The sequence below is a fragment of the Corvus kubaryi genome, unplaced genomic scaffold, assembly GCF_017639235.1.
Source record: "Corvus kubaryi isolate FWS band 111438036 unplaced genomic scaffold, C.kubaryi_AGA036_p1.0 37398, whole genome shotgun sequence".
Classification (NCBI taxonomy): domain Eukaryota; kingdom Metazoa; phylum Chordata; class Aves; order Passeriformes; family Corvidae; genus Corvus; species Corvus kubaryi.
The window spans coordinates 53867733-53885810 of record NW_024581137.1 but is presented as its reverse complement, the minus strand read 5'-3'; the positions used below and the strand labels follow the sequence as shown (position 1 = coordinate 53885810).

The 18078-nt window shown below is 41.8% G+C and overlaps 1 protein-coding gene across 8 annotated transcripts in view; it reads left to right on the top strand.

Moving 5' to 3' along the window:
* The window catches only part of LOC121671600 (sodium channel protein type 5 subunit alpha-like), a 215225-nt gene that overhangs the window by 101362 nt on the left and 95785 nt on the right, over window positions 1–18078 (top strand). For all 8 annotated transcript variants that reach the window (XM_042043575.1, XM_042043574.1, XM_042043573.1 and 5 more), the window contains 3 exons: window positions 7780–7912; window positions 11511–11749; window positions 16544–16717. In XM_042043575.1, the coding sequence (XP_041899509.1) occupies window positions 7780–7912; window positions 11511–11749; window positions 16544–16717 (546 nt within the window). The remainder of the gene's footprint in view (window positions 1–7779; window positions 7913–11510; window positions 11750–16543; window positions 16718–18078) is intronic.

Genomic DNA, 18078 nt, shown 5'->3' with positions numbered 1-18078 from the left:
GTGAGATGGATCCCAGCCGTGGTGTCAGATTATCAGTAAATTGAGAAGCAAATTTTTTCTCTAGAGCCAAGCAGCTTCATTCCTTTCAGGGTTTGGACTGAATTTTTTTCCTCACCTATCTGGGCATCCCCTGTAGTTCTGCAAATAGACTTTCACACTACTGAGGAAAGAAGGGGCCGTGCTACATGTGGGAAACTGGTTGGTGTGAGAATTATCTGTTTTGTTGACAGTTTTGAGACTGTTGCTGCTTTTTCAGATGTTCACACCTTCCTTCATTTAGGAGTTTAGCAATCCTACTTTTACTCTCTGTGGACAAGGATGACCAGTCCTGGGACTATTCTCTGAACAACTGAGCAACAGAAACACTGTTTGTAGATAGGGAGGTTTTATTGGATTTAGCTTTGTAAAAAAAGAAAAGGAAAAAAAAAAAAAAAGCTGTGTTTTAAAGGAACTAAGGAAGAAAATCTGTGCATCTGTTTAAAATAAAATTCTGAACCAAGGTCAAAAGACCTCAGTAGATGAGTAGAGGATGTCCCCCTTTTCTCTGCAAGGAAAGCATCTCTGCAGTCTGCTGAGGCTGTCCCAGCTGTCAGAAAAAGCTTAGCAAAGCATGAGAGCACTCAACCTTTCACAGAAAATATTGGTATTTTACAGGATTGGGTCCTGAGGTGATGGGGAGGCTCTGAGCTCTGCTGGCATTTATTTTCATTTGTCGGCTTCCTGCCTTTTGAAAAAATGGATGTTGAAAATTGAATGGCCCGGGTGGGTGAGCTCACTTGGCAGTTCCCTGGTCATCTAGGAAATAACACCCAGGCACTATAGTAACAGATGCTCATCCAGTGATGCAATGTGAAGGATACTGTGTCTTCTGCAAAACAGGTTTGGTATCTAATCTATCCAGAAAATGTGAGCTGGAGTTAAAAGCTAATTGGCAAGGGGCCCATGGCTGTACAGATGTAGTCACTACAGGAGTTGTAAGTGCTGTGCACAAACATGCAGCCTCAGCTGTGGCTCAGGCAGAAGGAAATAGCAAATCTGACCCCTCAGCATGCTTGGAGATACATCAGCGTGTTTCTGGGCTTTGCATTTGATGATTTTCACCTTTTTCATGTTAAAATTTGAAGTTGAATTTGTTCTTAGTTAGCAGCTTTGTCCTCTTTTTAGTCTCTTGATATGTTTGGGGAAGGTAAAAGAAAGATGTTGCCGGGTGAAGTTGCAGTTACCTCATTAACCTCACCGACCCTGCTGCTGTTGTTTATTTTGGACAAGTGTGAGCCCATGGTGAAAAAGGACCCACTTGGGCTATCTGTTGTATCTCTCATGAGCAAGAAATGAAGGGGCCAGTCCATGAAAATGCATTGCTCTAACATGGGTTAAGCCCTGACTTGCAGCTTCCTGAGGTGTAACTGTGGCTTTGCTCATGCAAATGCAACACCTGGGTTGATGGAGCTGAAAAAAACACAATTTACAACATTAGGTTTTGAAGATGCACTTGTTTAGGTCACTTTGTGGTATCTGATGAGCCTAACACAGACCCATCTGATGGCTACTCAGCAGGGAGATCGCTGAATTCTGATTTGGGGAAAGCTTGGAGGAGCACTTCTGATTTAAAGGACAGAGCAAACATCAAACAAGATCTGACCATGTCTAGTTTTGCGTTTAGTCCTTCAGTCACAAATAGTGACTTAGCCCATAGCTGTCACAAATTATTTCAAAGTGGGCCCTTCTCAGGTTTCTCAGGGAAAGCACAAGCAGTCACTCTCCGCTTTTGAGCATTTTAGCCTCACCAGCTTTAGCAAAATTCAGCCTGAACAGTTTAATCCAGGCAAAGTAGTTGGGACCACAATGAACAACTTCCATGCCTTTGTGTCATTGCAGCTGCTACCCCCTGTCCCAGCCAAGGGCCATCTGCCCATGGGAATGGCTGCAGGTGGCAGCTGAGCTGACATGAAAACATCTGTGCAGTTCAGCTGCCCTCTCCCAAGAGAGATGTGGCTGCAGCAGGTTATCCCACTATTCAGGCTGGTGACTCAGAGGAGTGACATCCTGACACTTGGCTGCAGAAAAGCATGTAAGAAAAAAAAGCCAGTTTCAAATTTTGTTCAGACGGCCTTGGCTGCTTGGTACGGATGGATGAGTGGGTTTCCATGAGAAACCGAGTCTGTTTGCACTATCCATCTCCTCTCCCTAATTCCTAAACACAGCTGAGGAAAAAGGGGGGACTTTAGGTTATCTCAGTGGATGGTGCTCAAGTCCATCAGTCTCATCAGCTGGGGCAGTCTGGATGGTCATTGGGATTGCTTACCATAATCAGCATGGTCCATGCAGAGTGGCACCTGCCCATGAACTCTTCTGCATCAAAGCAGTCCTGAAAGTCCCCAGGGGCTTCAGTGCACAGCCTGAGCAAGAGGAGGATGTTGTACCTTCTGCACACTTTGCTACACCTATGGGTGTCCCCACGCCACAAGAGAGTTCCCACAAGGAGCAGTGGCAGCATTGTGGGGAGCTGCCATCGGCAGCACCGAGGATTCACTGCAGTGAGGATTCAAGCCAGAGAGCCTGCAGAGGTCATAGGAAGAGCAAAGTAGTGCAATTGAAAGTGTGGTCTTCAAATACCCTTCACAAAGCAGGTCTGGGTGTGGCAGTCATCACCCGGAGGGGAAAAGCAAGAGGTGACCAAGTCTGAGGGGTGCAGGGAGCTTGTCCCAGGAAACCCATGACAAGTCCTAGTCACTATTCTGGAAATCTCCACTGTGTCCTGAAGAGCACTCAGTCAGGGCTGTCCTATTTTGCTATCAGCTTTCTTCAAGTGGCGCAGCTGCTGATTTTATCAAACTCAGCCCGGTGTAAATACGACATAAGTGGGACCTGGTGACTATGCTAAAAGTCCTAATTGCTATTGTCTTGACCTGAAATTGAGAGATTTGAAAAATGATATGTTTTTTACACTCCTGCTGATAGCTGGGTGGGATATTGGCTTTTGCTTTATTTAGAGAAAATCTATACATTATGTAAGTAACTTCAGGGCACACTACAAGCTAAAGGTTCTGCAGTATTTATTTGTAGCCTTGCATTGCTCTGTTGTGTTCTGGTGTTTCTTAGTTAAGAGGTTAGAATAACACCTCCCTTCACAAGGTATTGATATGCTTGAGCAGAATTGGATTTGGTTAATGAGCTGTTACCTGGAGCTCAATTTATCCATGGGTTCTGATGAGGCTGAGTGAGATCCCACCTGTGTCTGTCAAGAACTTCTAGAGGGTTAAGAAACACACAAAACACATCCCTTCTTGCCTCCTAAATCCAGCTGGAGCCGTAACCTTGCAGGGAAATCACAAGATTTTTAGTTTAACCTGACTTTGCAATTATTCCAGAGGTTGGAAGTGGAAGGGAAATGGATGCAGGACTGAAAGGGTGGTGGTTTCCAAGTGGGCCCTGGCTGTTAGCTGGTGATCTGCACTGCTTTGCTCTCCCTGGAGCACCTCCTCACCAAAGCTTTCCATCAGTTCAGGAGCAGGGTGGGGCAGCCTGTGACACGGCTTTGGGATGGGCAATGAGGCTGGAGTAACCTGGGGACACCCTCTTGCACATACTACCTTTCCTGAATTTCCTCTTGTGTTTTCTCTTCTAGGAAACTTGAAATACTGAGCATTGCTAGTTTGGCAGGAGGGAAAGTACCTGGGCAGTGAGCCCTTGAGACAGGGAAAGATGTTTATCAAGGGACTGAAATAAAGATTTAGAAGTTTAGATAACTTTATTTTTTGTGATATTCTTTTAAAAAGAAAGAAGAAAAAGAAAAGACCTTGGGTTTTGTTTCAGCTAGGCATAAAAGGCTTTTGCTGACCACATTGGTTTGAGGTTTTCTTGTTGAGTCTAAAACCACCCCGAGGTAAAATTTCTCTCTTTCACTTCTTGCTTTGCCACAGGACTGGTGAAAAGGGAAAGTGTTAGCAGTTTCCATGTTCAGAAATAAAGGTCAACAGAATAAGTCATCCAAAAATCCGCCAGTGAGTTATGTGGATGAAAGCTACCCAGCCCTCTGATGCTGTCACACAGAGTTGTCACCACAGCTCTGGTTCCTGCTCATTTTAAACTTTGCTTTTGTACATCCTAAGGGTAAATCACTCAGATTTGGTACAAATATTTCAAACTGATTTAGTTTATGGCACATCTCTTCAAATAGTTAAGCACCCCCAAAATTAAATGGTTTCTTTTTAATGCTGTGCTCTATTATGTCCTCCAATTTCGTTAAATATTTGTGCTGTTGCCTTAATTTGGTCTGTTGTACATGGTGTGGCCTGCCCACCTCTTTCTCTGCTTGAAAAAAAAAAAGTGTACAAGGAAAACTAAACCTGTTCCCAGAAACGGTCTTTAAAAGTGCTGCTATGTGGAAGCCCATCTTCCCATAATAGTTTTGACATAGTTCAAAACTGTAGGCAGTAAGAAAAATATAACTCTGTTATACATCCTCATTTACATGTAAATTACTGAACAGTGTATTTGTCTCTATAGAATTTAGCTAATCCAAAAGAGGAACATTTCCAGTCAATCAGGGAGCAACACAAATAATCTTGTCCTGCTGGAGGTGCCTATGTTTAACTCCGTTGTGATTTCTCATCTGGATCCTACGGAGACTCCTTGCATAACTGTGGAGACTGCTGTTATTTTATGCTTAATTTCTAGAGGAATATAAGAACAAAGAGCAACTGTGCCTATATGTGTTCTCTCAGGGATGATTATAGCCTTTATGCTGCCTGCTCGTCCAGTTCCTGGAACTGCTCTCTGTCTCACAGTGCAAAAGCTGTCAGTTCCTTGTGTGAATGTCAGCTATCTCTATTCTAAAATAAATAATAATAATATAAACCCAAACCCACACACATCTATTCTTTACACAGAGCATAAGCTCATCAACTTCCTTATCCAGCTTTAATAATTTTAAGCAATTCACCTGGAGGGGCTCTAGGGATGAACCTCTGCTGTGTGCCTGGTGCCAGGGGGCTGGCAGGGACCAGGGGCTTGGGGTTCCATCCTTCAGGGGGACACACACTGCTGGGTGAGTGGGTGGCTGTCACACAGGGTACCCTTTGCCAGCAGCAAATTGCACCCCATCCCCTCTCCAGAGATGAAGGAAGGAAGGAGCCATTTCATTCTGAAATACCCTTTGCAGGTGAAGGGTGGCTGCAAAGTAATCCCCTTGACTGCAGAAGCACTCCTGAAGTCTTGGGGATCACTTCTGGTGACACACGTGGCAGGACTGAGGATGCAGGGGCTGGAACCAAAAGTAGTGGGACTTAAAAAGCTTGTTGGGTTGGGAATATCATGTCAAACCTAGGAAAAAAGTCCACTCCCTGCTGTTTCCTTAATGAAAGACGTGCCAAACCTGTTTAACTTGGACATTTCAGTACCCTGGTTTAGTTAAATAAAAGAAAATAGGAGGAATGAACCTCGGAATGTTTTTCCTTTGACTTTCTACCTCTTTGCACTTGTGAGTAAAAGGCGGCTTTCAGATAAAGGACTCATGGGAACGAGGTTGTCTGATGACATGTTACTGGTACATCCTATGCTTCAGGTCGGGATGGGAAGACATTAGAGCTTAAAAAGAGTGAAATAATCCAGAGGGATTTGAAATCTGAGTTTTTCTTATGCTCCATTTTACAGAGAGAGGCAAACTTGTGGTTTGTGGGTTTTTTTCTCTTTTTCTTTGCTTTTCCTTTTTGTTTTCTTTTTAACTTATTCTACTTAAAAATTTGTCTCCCTTCTGTTTTTCATCTCCCTGTCTAGCTATTTCTTTTTGCTACCATGTATTTGTTATGTATTCCAAACTACTGTGAATGATTATGCAGTTTTGGAGATGCTTTCTTCATTAATAAAACATTTGTTGTTTCTCTGGTTTTTATTGGATGTTTTTGAGGTGAAGGAAATCAAGTGAACTAATGCATCTGAAACACCATTCCTGGTATTCCCTGGCTCCTAAGCCAAGGAGAGAGTGTTTTCTTGTTGTGCACAAGTAGGACTTCTTTGAAGAGTTTCTAATTATAACTTTCCTTTTGAGATGACTTTGTCAGTAACTCAATGGACAATGAGGCAATTGAGTTGTTTTGTTTTTTTAAAAAAGGACATTTTCGGGGGAGAAAAAAAGCCATTTTGAAGCATTACTGCTTTCCTGACCCAGCTAATGTTTTAAGTGCTTGCTTTAAACATCTTTATCCTTCTCTGGTCTTGCAGTGATTGGTATTTTTAACTGCAGTACTTGAAGTGACATGGGACCAGCATCCTGGTTACAATTTTCATTGTCAACCAGTGGCCAAACATCTTTGCCCTTTTCTGGGGATATCCCCTGCCCTGAAGCGGTCACACTCCAGAAAGACAGCTTGTAGAGCTTTCTTTCTTGCTGTTCTCATGGAATTGCCTTTCTTGAAGAGCATTTTTGGTAGAGAAGTGGTGAAGAGGAGGGATCCTGGGTCCCTGGGCACAAACAGCTGTGGAACTGCTGCTTATGGCACATCTCAGTTGGCAACCGGGGAGCTGATCAGGGAGGTCAGGGCTATTTCAGACCCAAGTGATGAGAAGATCCAGAAGACTCAATCTAATTCCTGTAGCTCATTTGTCTATGGAGAAACTAAAGCAACTAGTCTGATATCTGCATAAACCAGGGATTCTCATCTTTGTAGGGATTTCTTCTCATTTCCCATTTCCTTGAGCTTCAGGATCCATCTGTCTACACCTGTCTTGTTACACGGTGTCTCAGACCTCACAGCCTGGATGCTTGGAGGACCAGGGCAGGGAGTGTTAAACACTTACTTTGGGAAACTGAGGGTCTCAACCAGGAGGTCTGTGACAGAATGATGTTGAACCTGGCTTTCCCAGATTCTTGCACCTCAACCACCACTTTTCTTTCCACCTGGATGGGATCTGGAGGAGTAAACCAAGTGGGATTTGTTCTCTGTATGAAGTGGGAGCTTGTAATAATAGAAGCCTTAACATCTTGCTCCTGTGAGCTGACAATATAAAGTGTTTAATGCAGTGTGTGTCTTCAGCTGTACTGTGTTTCTGTCTGACTTCAGAAACCCAAGCCTACAAAAAGCATAAAACTAATTTAAAATGAGACATTAAACAAAGACAGTTTGGCAGTTCTGCTTTTCTGGTATTTGATTTCTTTGGGATTTTTTTTTTTTTTAAGCTTTTCCTTGAGAAATATGAGAACAAGGGTTAGGTTATTAATTTTTTCCCGAGAAAAAGAAGCTAAGTCTCTCCCCTAATTATGGAGCTTCAGAATCCATAACACCAAAGATCACCACAATGACAATATGTTCCTGAGATTTGGCAGTGTTTCAGAACAAGAAAAAACGTGTTGGGGAGTCAGTTTGCTTGGTATGATATCAGAGGTCTGTAATCGAGCTGTTACCCACGCCCTTTTCCTCTCCTAGCTGTATGATTAAATAGTTAACACATTTCAGAAATAATAGATTAATTAATGTAATTAAGCTGGCCTTCTTTCACAAGCAAAGAGCATGGGAAAGCAGCACTGCTATTCCTCTGGCATCATAAGCCTTCCTTGATTTTCACCCACAGTTTACATGAAGGTAAAGGGCAGAACAAATTTTCCAAAATTGCTCAAAAGTGCCATTTTCAAAAGCTGTGCCCCATCAGGATGTCTCTAACTCAGAAGTCAATGAGCTTTGGACTCTTCAGATGAGAAAATTAACGCTTAGGCAGTTTTGAAATTTCTACCCAGTATCTGCCTTGGTTTTACCGTGCTGATCCAGTGTGTTCCTTAAACAGACCTCCCCCTCGGACGAGGCAAGCAAGAAACAGCTTTTAATGCCCCACCGGCCCTCAGTGGACCACTCGGACGAGCCCTTTCAGAGGCAGAGGGCAGTGAGTGCTGTCAGCATCATCACCAGTGCCCTGGAAGGTAAGAGACATCCTCAGTTTCCCAACTCAAAGCCACGTCCATGTTAAAAGGCAGGAAAAAAAGTGACACAAAATGTCCTGGTATCGTTTTGAAAGAAGGCACTAAGGATAGTTATTGCAACCCCTATAACAGAGGCAATATGATCTTTATCTTACCCATGGACTTGTAAAAATAAAATAAAAAAAAAAGCTATATAATCAGAATTGGAGCTGTAAGATTTAAGATTTTGTGCTGTCGTGGTGTTAGATTTACACAGGGCTCACCACGGTGCAGGGTAGGGGAGTACCAGCCTGGCTTTGGGTGACTGACTTTACATTTGTTTGTGTCTCATCTCTCTGGGGCTGATGGAAATCCTGGCATGTGCAGTCACCAGCCACATGCAGAACATCCAAATTGTGGGGGAGAAAAGTCTCAAAGTCTCTCACAACAGGGACACCGTAGCGTGTTTGAGTCCCACGTGAAATTCAAGGATGCTCAAAGGACCCCTTTAACCATGTAAATACTTCTCAACAAATTTTTCCATTGCTCTTTTCACGAGGTGCAGGAGGATTTTCCTCTTCTGAGTGTCCACAGACAGGAACTTTGCGTGTTGCTCTCACAAATTTCTTCTCACCAAGACAACTCAGAGCAAGACCCCACATTCCCAATCTTGTAGCATGGAAGGCCTTCCTACACTTTCTCGTGTCTCCTACACAGCAAACAGAGATGAGAGAGGAAATAGCACCTAAGAACACAGAAAAAGTCAGTCAAGAACATGGTGTGTAGCATGGGAAATTGTGGATTCTCCTGCAGCCTAATTCTCTATGTGGCTGATGGATAGGAAGGCAAGGCACGACAGAGGGACTCACCTAAGAGATGCTTTACAGAGAGGAGCTAGAAATAGCCCAGTGTGGAACCAGAAAGCCCTTCCTCAGTTTTTTACCCTCCCCATGGTTATATTCAGCAGTATTGTGGCCAGAAGATATATTTGTGTTTGGATAAATAAAGGGTTGTGTTCTTAATAGAGAAATAATCGCTTTGGTGTATTTCAGTGTTTAATGTAGTCTGCAAAGGTTTTACTTGTTTTCTGTGGGGTTTTTAGCAATTAACTTGTGATTGATTTGCTTTCTTGTAATGTGTTAAGAATGCCTAAAAGGCCTGGACTTCTGGACTTCTTATTTATTTAATGGTATTTTTCTATTCCTTTATACCACAGAAATAGAGGCCATCCAGACTAGGATAATTCAGGACATGGCACTCAGGGATGTGGTTTAGTGGTGGACTTGGCAGGACTGGGATAAGAGTTGGACTCAATCATCCTAGAGGTCTTTTCCAACCTAAATTATTCTATCATTCTATATAGAAGAAATCCTCATCAAAGCTTTCCTAACTCCCAGACTTTCATTAGTCACTGAAATTGAATACTCGTTAACAATGAATATCAAATCAGAATTAAGTATGACACGGGATTTAACCATATTCATGGCTGTAAGATTTGTGCCAAACTTTGAAACAGCTGGACCAGAAATCCCTTCCCCTTTACTTATTTGGTTTCTGCTCTTAGCTCTTGGGTAGCCAACAGCTGCCTGTTTTTTCCAGACATTACAAAGCCTTGCTGACAAGAAAGGACCTATTTCTTTTTAAATTTAAAAATAAGAGGAAAAACATCTCCAACACAATGTTGATTGTATTTTTCTGACCATTTTTCTAACAGCAGCAGAAAAAACAGAGGCTAATTTTACTTTTTCTTTTGCAGATTTTTTTTAAAAATTAGATGTTTTGTGTTTTCCAGAGATCATCTGTAGTGGGAAAGGATGTGGATTCTTAATTGATTTAAACCATTTTCATGCAACATCACTGCCAAAAGAGGACAGTCACACCCTCCTCCTTCTCTTGCTGTGTCCCTGCACTTTGTATGATGGGTTTTCAGCTGGATCAACAAGCAGAACCAGCTCACCCAGAAGGTCCAGGAGCACAAAAGCTGGCAAAAGGGCAGAGAAATAACATGTGGCTGGGGCTGAGAAGGGTGAAACCGACCCTTTTAGCAGCAACCTGGACTTAAATGGGCCTATGTTGTGAAGAATAAGGATATACATCTATGTGTTCTAGATTTACCTGGAAAATTAGGTCCATAAGGATTTGACTGCCCTAAACCCTTTATTGCTTTCAGAGGCAAGTTAAAAAAAAAAAAATTAGGATTTTGCATTGAAATCTATGGTTCTCACTTAATGTTAGGGTTTACCTGTAAGCTCTCTGTTTGGAGGCTGGAAAGAGTCATTTCTTGGGAGCGATTTCATTTCCCAAAGATGTCAGAACAGCACAGATGTTTGGGTAAAACCTTTGCATTTAGGACACCATCTGGTATTTTGAAAGCTTGCTGGAAGACACCTAATACCACAGTTCTGTTGTCCTCTGAAGAAAGTGGATAAAGAATCAGAGAGTCTGAGGAAAAATCCTCCAAGATCAGCAAGTCCAACCTTCGACTGAATACCCCTGTGCCCACCAAACCACATTGCAAAGTGCCACGTCCACTCGGTTTTTGAACACTTTCCAGGGATGGTGACTCCACCTGTGCTTAATCACTCTTGGAGTGAAGAGGTTTTTCCTAATACCCAATCTGAAGCTCCCCTGGCACAGCTTGGGGCCATTTCCCCTTGTCCCAAATGCTTCCTGCCTGGAGAGAGGAGGCTGTTTATGAACTGATTGCAATAACAGCCTTGGCTGAAGTTTTCCTGTTATCAGTGCAGGTTCTAATTATATAGACTAAAACCATAATAGAGCATTCCATGCCCATAAAGGAATCAGAATAGGAAAGCATTAAGCAATTCTGCTGATCATTGTCTTTTAGCCATTAACTGTCTTTTTTGGCTTTTCTTTTTTCACCGTTTAACACAAATTATACTTAGGAGGCTATTTCAATTCTTTTGTGCATAGGTAAAATGAGCATGTAAAAGTTGTATTACAGGCAATATTTTAAGAGCACCTTTAAAAAGCACCTTGGAGTTTTAGTAGCATTTTCAAACTGGCTTATGGGCTCCCTGATTTTATATGTGGGCCTTTCAGAAAAATCAGATATTTAATGCCTTTTTGGCTTACACATCGAGGACAGAAACTCTGTTGATAACCAGGGATACTCTGGTTCTCAAGTACTTAAACCATCTCTAAATATTGGATTTAAGAACTTTCATCTCTTATCTGCTTTAAAAGGTATTTCTTAAGATACTTTGAAAGTGTGACCTGGAAATGATATTCCAGTCTAAGTTAAATGAAGATAGTGTATTCTTATCCATTTGAACTTGGCAAAATGGAAAACAGCGTAAGAATCCAAGCCTATATATAATATTGGACTTCACATACTTAGTGTGATTCTCACTTTTTGCCTGTGACACTTTTAAAAGTTTATTACTTCCAGAACAGGTCACTGTCTGCTAAGTGCAGGTCAACTGGCTAAAACCCCAAAGTGTGTAATTTGCCAACCTGTTAGGACAGAAATATTTTTATCATTGTAAAAAGTTCGGGGTAATTTGTGGGCCTTCCTCTGTGTTATGAGTCATTTTAAGTGTTCTCTTGTCATATAGCTCAGTGTGAATTGACTGTGACTTTACTGCTTGTGACTTAGAGCTTGAGGAATCACACCAGAAATGTCCTCCCTGCTGGAACCACTTTGCTGTTAAATTCCTCATTTGGGATTGCTGCCCGCTTTGGGTTTTAATCAAGAAATTTGTCAAGTTTGTGGTAATGGACCCATTTACCGACCTCACCATCACCCTCTGCATTGTGCTGAACACGCTCTTCATGGCCTTGGAGCATTACAAGATGACGAAGGAGTTTGACCACATGCTGTACATAGGCAATTTGGTAAGTCAGTGTGAACATGAAGAGCCACCTGAGGGGTGCATTTCCTACTTTTTAAAGTTTTGGCTGTGACTTGGGAATGTCCCATTTTGATACACTGCCAGCATTGCTTTACTTTGTCAAGCAAGTCCACATGACCACCTCTTTCTGAAGAGAACTGAATGAAGAACAAGCGTCTATTTTTGTCAAGCTAACATATTCTAATGCTATTAGTAACCATTAAAGCCGTGTTTTGGGGCTATTCCTGATAGATACCTGTTTAAGGAAATGAGATAAGAGAAAGGTTAATGAGCTTTATTCAGGATTTCTGGTAAAGCAATGAAAAGGCAGCAGTTCTTGGTGACTAATAGTGACTTTTACGTTAAAAAAGAAACCTGCAGAAAAAAGCTGGGCAAGATCTTTGAGGGAAATAGAGTTGTGTTTGATCATGGGTTGATAGCTATGCTGGAAGGTGCCTGCAGTGCATTTTCTACATGTGCTGGGTCCTCTGAAAACCCCAGGGTGGAGGGGACATGGAGCAAAGCATGGCTGATGCTTTGAGGGGAAACTTAATGTGCAAGCCAGAGCAGATGGTTGTAGAGCTGCAAAGCAAGCACAGACCACACTTCTCCGAGGAAAAGCAGAGTGACAGTCTGCAGCCAAGCTGCAGGGACAGCAGAAAAGCCTTTCCAAGGGCAACGTGATACAACTTGTGATGCAGGGGGCACTAAAATTCTGCACTTACCCCAAAATGGAAGCTTTTTCTTTAATCATCTTTCTCTGAGTTATGTTTAAAAGCTACCACATGCTACTGCTTTAAAACTTAGTGTTTAAAATCCTTTTAATTTTAGAAAAGGCACAGGCCATCTAGCTATGGCATGGTGAATTTCCCCTAAAACCTAGTGGTAGCAGCAGAAATATCCTATAGGAACATGAGTGATCTGGAGAATCTGAAAGGTGGATGCTGCAAAGTTTGCATTTGAGGAGCTCACAGCAGAGATTAAAAAAGCCCTTTACTTCTGTGAGAACAAAGGCTGCAGTATCTCAAAGCTGGATTCACGTCACCTAACCTCAGGTATTTACAGCGTAGGAGTCTCTCTGTGCCAATTGTCCTTGTCTCCCTTTAAAGTCAATGGAAAGTAATGGACAATTTTAAGCCCCATTAATGTGATGTTGTAAAGACATTTACTTTTGGAAAAGGTGAACTGTGGCCTGTAGGGCTGTGACTGTAGTAACCATTGACCACGGTGGGAGCCCACAGAGACACTGCAGATGGGAGACCTGCCTTTAGTGAGAAGCATCCTGTGCTGGCAGGTTTGGGTAGGTAGTTGCAATAACCAGGCATTTTGTATCAGTCCTAGAATATGGGTTATGCCACATATGGATTTTTTCCTTTACCCTGGTCCTTGTTATTTTTAGCTCTGGACTTTCTTGGGCAGGTTGAGGTTATTCCCCTAGACTGTGAGACCTGTCTTCAGCTTTTCAGCTGATGTGTCTTGGCAAATCTCCCTCTGTTGTTGTGCTAAGCAGAAATCTGTTTGGCTCTGTCTTGCTCCAAACCCATGCTCTTGCTCTCTGCAGAAAGCAGTAGATAAGGACAGCTTGGAAATCATCTCACAGGACTGTATCCAGCTTCACTTTGCAGCCAGCATTCCTTCTTGTTGCTCAACTATTTGTGGCCTTCTAAGATGACTTAAAAAAATTCCTTTGCAACCGAGTATCCATCAAAGCAGGTGGCAAAGCTGCCACTACCCTCCCTGGCACTTGGGATAGTCAAGGTGTCTGCTCCTCACTCTGCTTTTGGCAGATCACTTTCCCCCTTTGCAGACCACAGGCAGTGAAACACTAGCCCTTGACATCCCTCCTGCCAACACGGCTCCTGCAGACCTGCCAGGGCTGAGCAGGGCTGTGCCAGGTGCCATCAGGAAATTAGACAGGAATTTTGCAGGCAGAGAAAATCTTCAGAGAGACACTTTTTTTTTTTTTTTTTTTTTTTTTTTTTCAGAGAGAGAAATTTTACAAAGCAAATTTTGCAAAATTTTGCTTAAAAAAAGGCAAAATCTCACTGTGATTTTCTTAGCACTGCCTAGAGCTATTTCTCTTCTTTGTGCTGAAGTATAAAGTAAGCAAAACATCCTGCCTGTATTTTTTATAGCAGACTGATGGCTCGGGGCTCCCCTTCTCCTGAGATCCCAGCTTGGGTCTGTGAGAGCCCAGACCATCCCAGCTCACCCTCGCCAGCTTTACTAACCCCCCCCATAACTGGATTAATTGTGAGTAGAGCAGGTCGGAGAAAGGTAACTCCATTTTGTGGAAGATTTCGCAAAGTCATTTGTAATGAAAATTGACATTTTTTGCAATTCCCTATGAAAGGGAAGGGAGTCCCAGCTCCAGGCAGGCTGCCAGGTGACTGCATCCCCTAAGCTGCAGACTGCCAGCCCCCCCTCTGCCCCCACGCTGGCTGGCTGGCTGTCTTCCCGTTACATCTAACCCTCTTTGAGTGATTATGCTAGCATTAAACAGGGGAAATATTAAAGAGGGCAGGCCTTTGACATTTTTTTTTACTCAGAGCAAATGTTTCTGAGATAAATGAAAGAATGAAAATGGAATATAAATTTGCTTTCTCTGGATCTGCCAGTCACTGGGGCTCCCCTGCTGTGATTGTCCATCTACTTCGTTCAGCATCTGCTGCTTTCAGGCCCCTTTAGTTCATCACTTAGAGGAATCAACATTTCCAAATGTGATCAGAAGGCCAGCCGAGCACATGTACAGAGTTCATCTGCCCACACAGTGCCACCGCTTAAAAAATGAGTGGAGAGAGCAAGATTCCCTCAATTTCTGTTTTCCTTTAGAAGCTGAGGTACCATTATGCAGCATTAAAGCCTAAATGGCTGAAAGTTTGGGTTTTTTTAAGACAAAGTGCTCCACATCAGGACTGTCATATTTAATGCCAGTGGGATGTTAAGCTACTTGTTTTCTTTCCAGCCTTTATCCCATGAAACACCCAGCCCTTGTGCAGGCACAGAGGAGCAGGTGCCGTGTGGAACTTGTGGCTGGTACGCACATACACAACTCCTGATGCCTTCAGGAAGGCTCAGACATTTTGCTGTCTTGCTGTGACATTTCCTTCTCAGAAGGCTATTGATTAAAATGATTCAGGCAAAGAAAGTGATCCTCCTGAGTCATTTTCTCAGCGAGAGGGTTGCATAATGTGTGCAGCATGGTCTCGTAGTTTTTAAGGCAATCCCCTGGATACAATTTCACAGACATCCAGTTTTGTCTTGTTCTCTGTCCCAGGAAAAATGTGAGCATTATGGTGGGAATCTTTGGTATCTCTAACCCCTATGACTCAGAAGTTCTTTGCTAATTAGAAATATGAGACAGGTTGTTTGTTGTATTCTTGGTATGAGGTGGTGATGGAAAGTTGTTACATCCTGAGGTATTGCTGCAATCCAAGATATCATTTTCCTGAGGAGAAACAGAAGGTATTTTCCATAAGGAATTGTGTAAAATGGCCACTTGGAATAATTAATTCCTGAAGTGTTAGAGAGTAAAGCCAAACACTGCTCAAATTAAACTATGATAATTTATTTGTATTCCTTAATATCATAATTTCATCATCTTAACCTTTCCTTTTCACATCTTACTGGGTGTCTCATCTCTATTGCTCAGAGCTGATCAATTTTTCTGGGCTAATCTTGCAAATATTCAGCTTCTTGGAAGGAAAACATTTCTCCTTGACTTTATATTAGTGGTACATAACCTCTGGATTGTTTGACCAACAAAGTGCATTAATGTCGATGGTTTCACAGAAAACCATGTACTTTAATTGTACGGAAATTATCAATTTCTGCAAATGTATCTATTTCTGTTTCAGAAATTTCAGAATTTTCCAGAAACACAAAGCTCTGGGCAGCTTGTACTAGGATGTGAAATGAAAATAAAACAGTATACGACAAACTTGGTGCTCACCTTTTGTCATTTTAAGTTGACTGTAGCATTGCACTATGCATTTAAAATGTTACTTAAGCAGGGCATACAAAAGGACAAAATCTGATTCTCTGGGATACTTTACGTGAATCTATTAAAACTGGATTTGCTGTCAGCAGCCTTCCTTTCTATGCTCCCTCTGCCTCATAGGTAATATTTATAAGTTGTTTTAAAGAAAAATGTTCCAATTAGAACCTCCACCATATGACATTTGAACTGGGTCATAAATAACCAATGTGTTCCCAAGATGCAATGAGAAGAAAATCGCTGTGACTATTTGTAAAAATAAAAAAAAAAAAGACCAAGACTCAAATTAGAGTTTCTAATCATCTTTGCTGCCAGCAATAACCTCAGAATAACTGGAGGTGTGCATTGCCCTTCTATTGATAATAAGAACTAAATGAAAAGGGATAATACAGCAGATACACTGCAACCCAAATAGCCCTTAACATGCACTCTCCATTCACTTAGCTTTCTCCAGTGAAATGAATAGATTTAACCTTTATAAAAGGCACCTTTACACTTTTTTTTTAACCTTTTTTTTTTTTACCACTGTGATTATTCAGATGATGGAAGGAGATGGAAATGTATGTTCCAATCCAGATCCTGAAGTTAGATGTCATTATAAGTTTACAGCAGTATCAGATATTATTGTGAAAAGAGTAGACAAAACTGTAATAGCCATAAAGAGTCAGCCACCAAAAAAAGCAAGTATTTGTTTGTAAAATGTGTCTGGCTTTCTTCTGGGTTCACCTGTGTGAGTGGAAACTCCACGAGCAAGGAGTTGTGCTTAAAAGGTTAGTTTGACTTCATATTTTCTTTCTGCAGGTCTTCACTGGGATTTTTACAGCAGAAATGATCTTCAAAGTAATTGCCCTTGACCCTTACTACTATTTCCAGCAGGGCTGGAATATTTTTGACAGCATAATTGTTATTCTAAGCCTGATGGAACTGGGTTTGTCCAGCATGGGAAACCTGTCTGTTTTACGCTCCTTCCGACTGGTAACGGTCTTCTTCTGTTCTTACCCATCTTTTTTTATTACATATAAACTCTGACATGAGTGCAACATATTTTCTTAAAAACGCATCTGCCTATAATTGCTGCAAACTGGTGAACAGTACGTGACACTAATTACAGGCTGTGGGATAAATGGAATTGTTCCAGATTTACATCAGGGTAAATGAGAACATAATTTGATTCCTTCTAGCTGTGCCAGGTACTTGTAGCACACTTAAAATACTTGAATTCCAATTTGTAATAAAGATCTGCCACTTTATACCTGTACACCTGTTAGCATAGACAGCAGAAAATTGATAGCCCAAGAAATGCAAGCGCTGATAACTTGTTGTTTTCAGAACTGTTATTCCTAAATTATATTATAAACATGCCACTGTTCTTTCAGATGTTGTCAAAAGAAAATGTCTTTGAATTATTCACAGAGAGATTTTTTTTTTTTCCTAGAACTGATCAGCATAACATAGCATCTGTCTTTCACGGGAACTCCTTAGCTGTCAGCCCCTTTGTCAAGCAGAGGATAGTGGTGTTCTGTTAATGAAAGACTGGCAACATGCTGGAACAGAAAAGTACTTTCCTTGCCAGCTTGACATTTGTGTTGCACTTCATGTACCAGGATGTCCATGCTAATCATTCTGGCCATGATATGGCTTCACAGTTTTAAAGATCAGGAAAATAAACCCTTATGGTTACACTTTCCAGAAGAAAAGAATTTTTTTTTCCCCCAAAATTGCTCAAAAGTGTAAATTTTCCATCACTGTCCTAAGTGTCTCCCTTCAGTTTTTGGAGCAATCTTGCTTCAATAGGGCTTAAATTAAACCTTTAGCTGAAAACACAGCACAAGGGCTAGGCACCATTTACATCCTTAAAATAGGTCTTAAGTGGGCTGTGTGTTGTGCACAGACTGTGTGATCGTCAGCACAGAGGTGATTTTCACCCTGGGAACTAACAGCTAATAGCATCTGACTGAGGCTTGCTCTGAGGCACAGAGGAATTCCTTCTCTCTTTGTGGTACCAAACCTGAAACCCCTCTCTCCAGATGCCTGCCAGGCTGTTTATTTTCAAGAGCAAAAGCAACACAAAAGAAAGTACTAAGAAATAGATTTCATCCTTCCATCCTTTCCCCACCAGTGGGGGAATGTGTCATTAAAACCATGTCTATCCATGTCTATCCAGGCAGAGCATAGCTCTGGAAAACTTAATTCTCATCCGAGAAGCCCAACTGATGTTTTATTAATAGAAGTAATGAGGTTAACAGGAAGTTTAATGGCTAAAATCACCTTGTACCACACACACTGAGGCATTTAACATCTTCCACGTTTTACTCACTTTAATAATTCATTGGCTG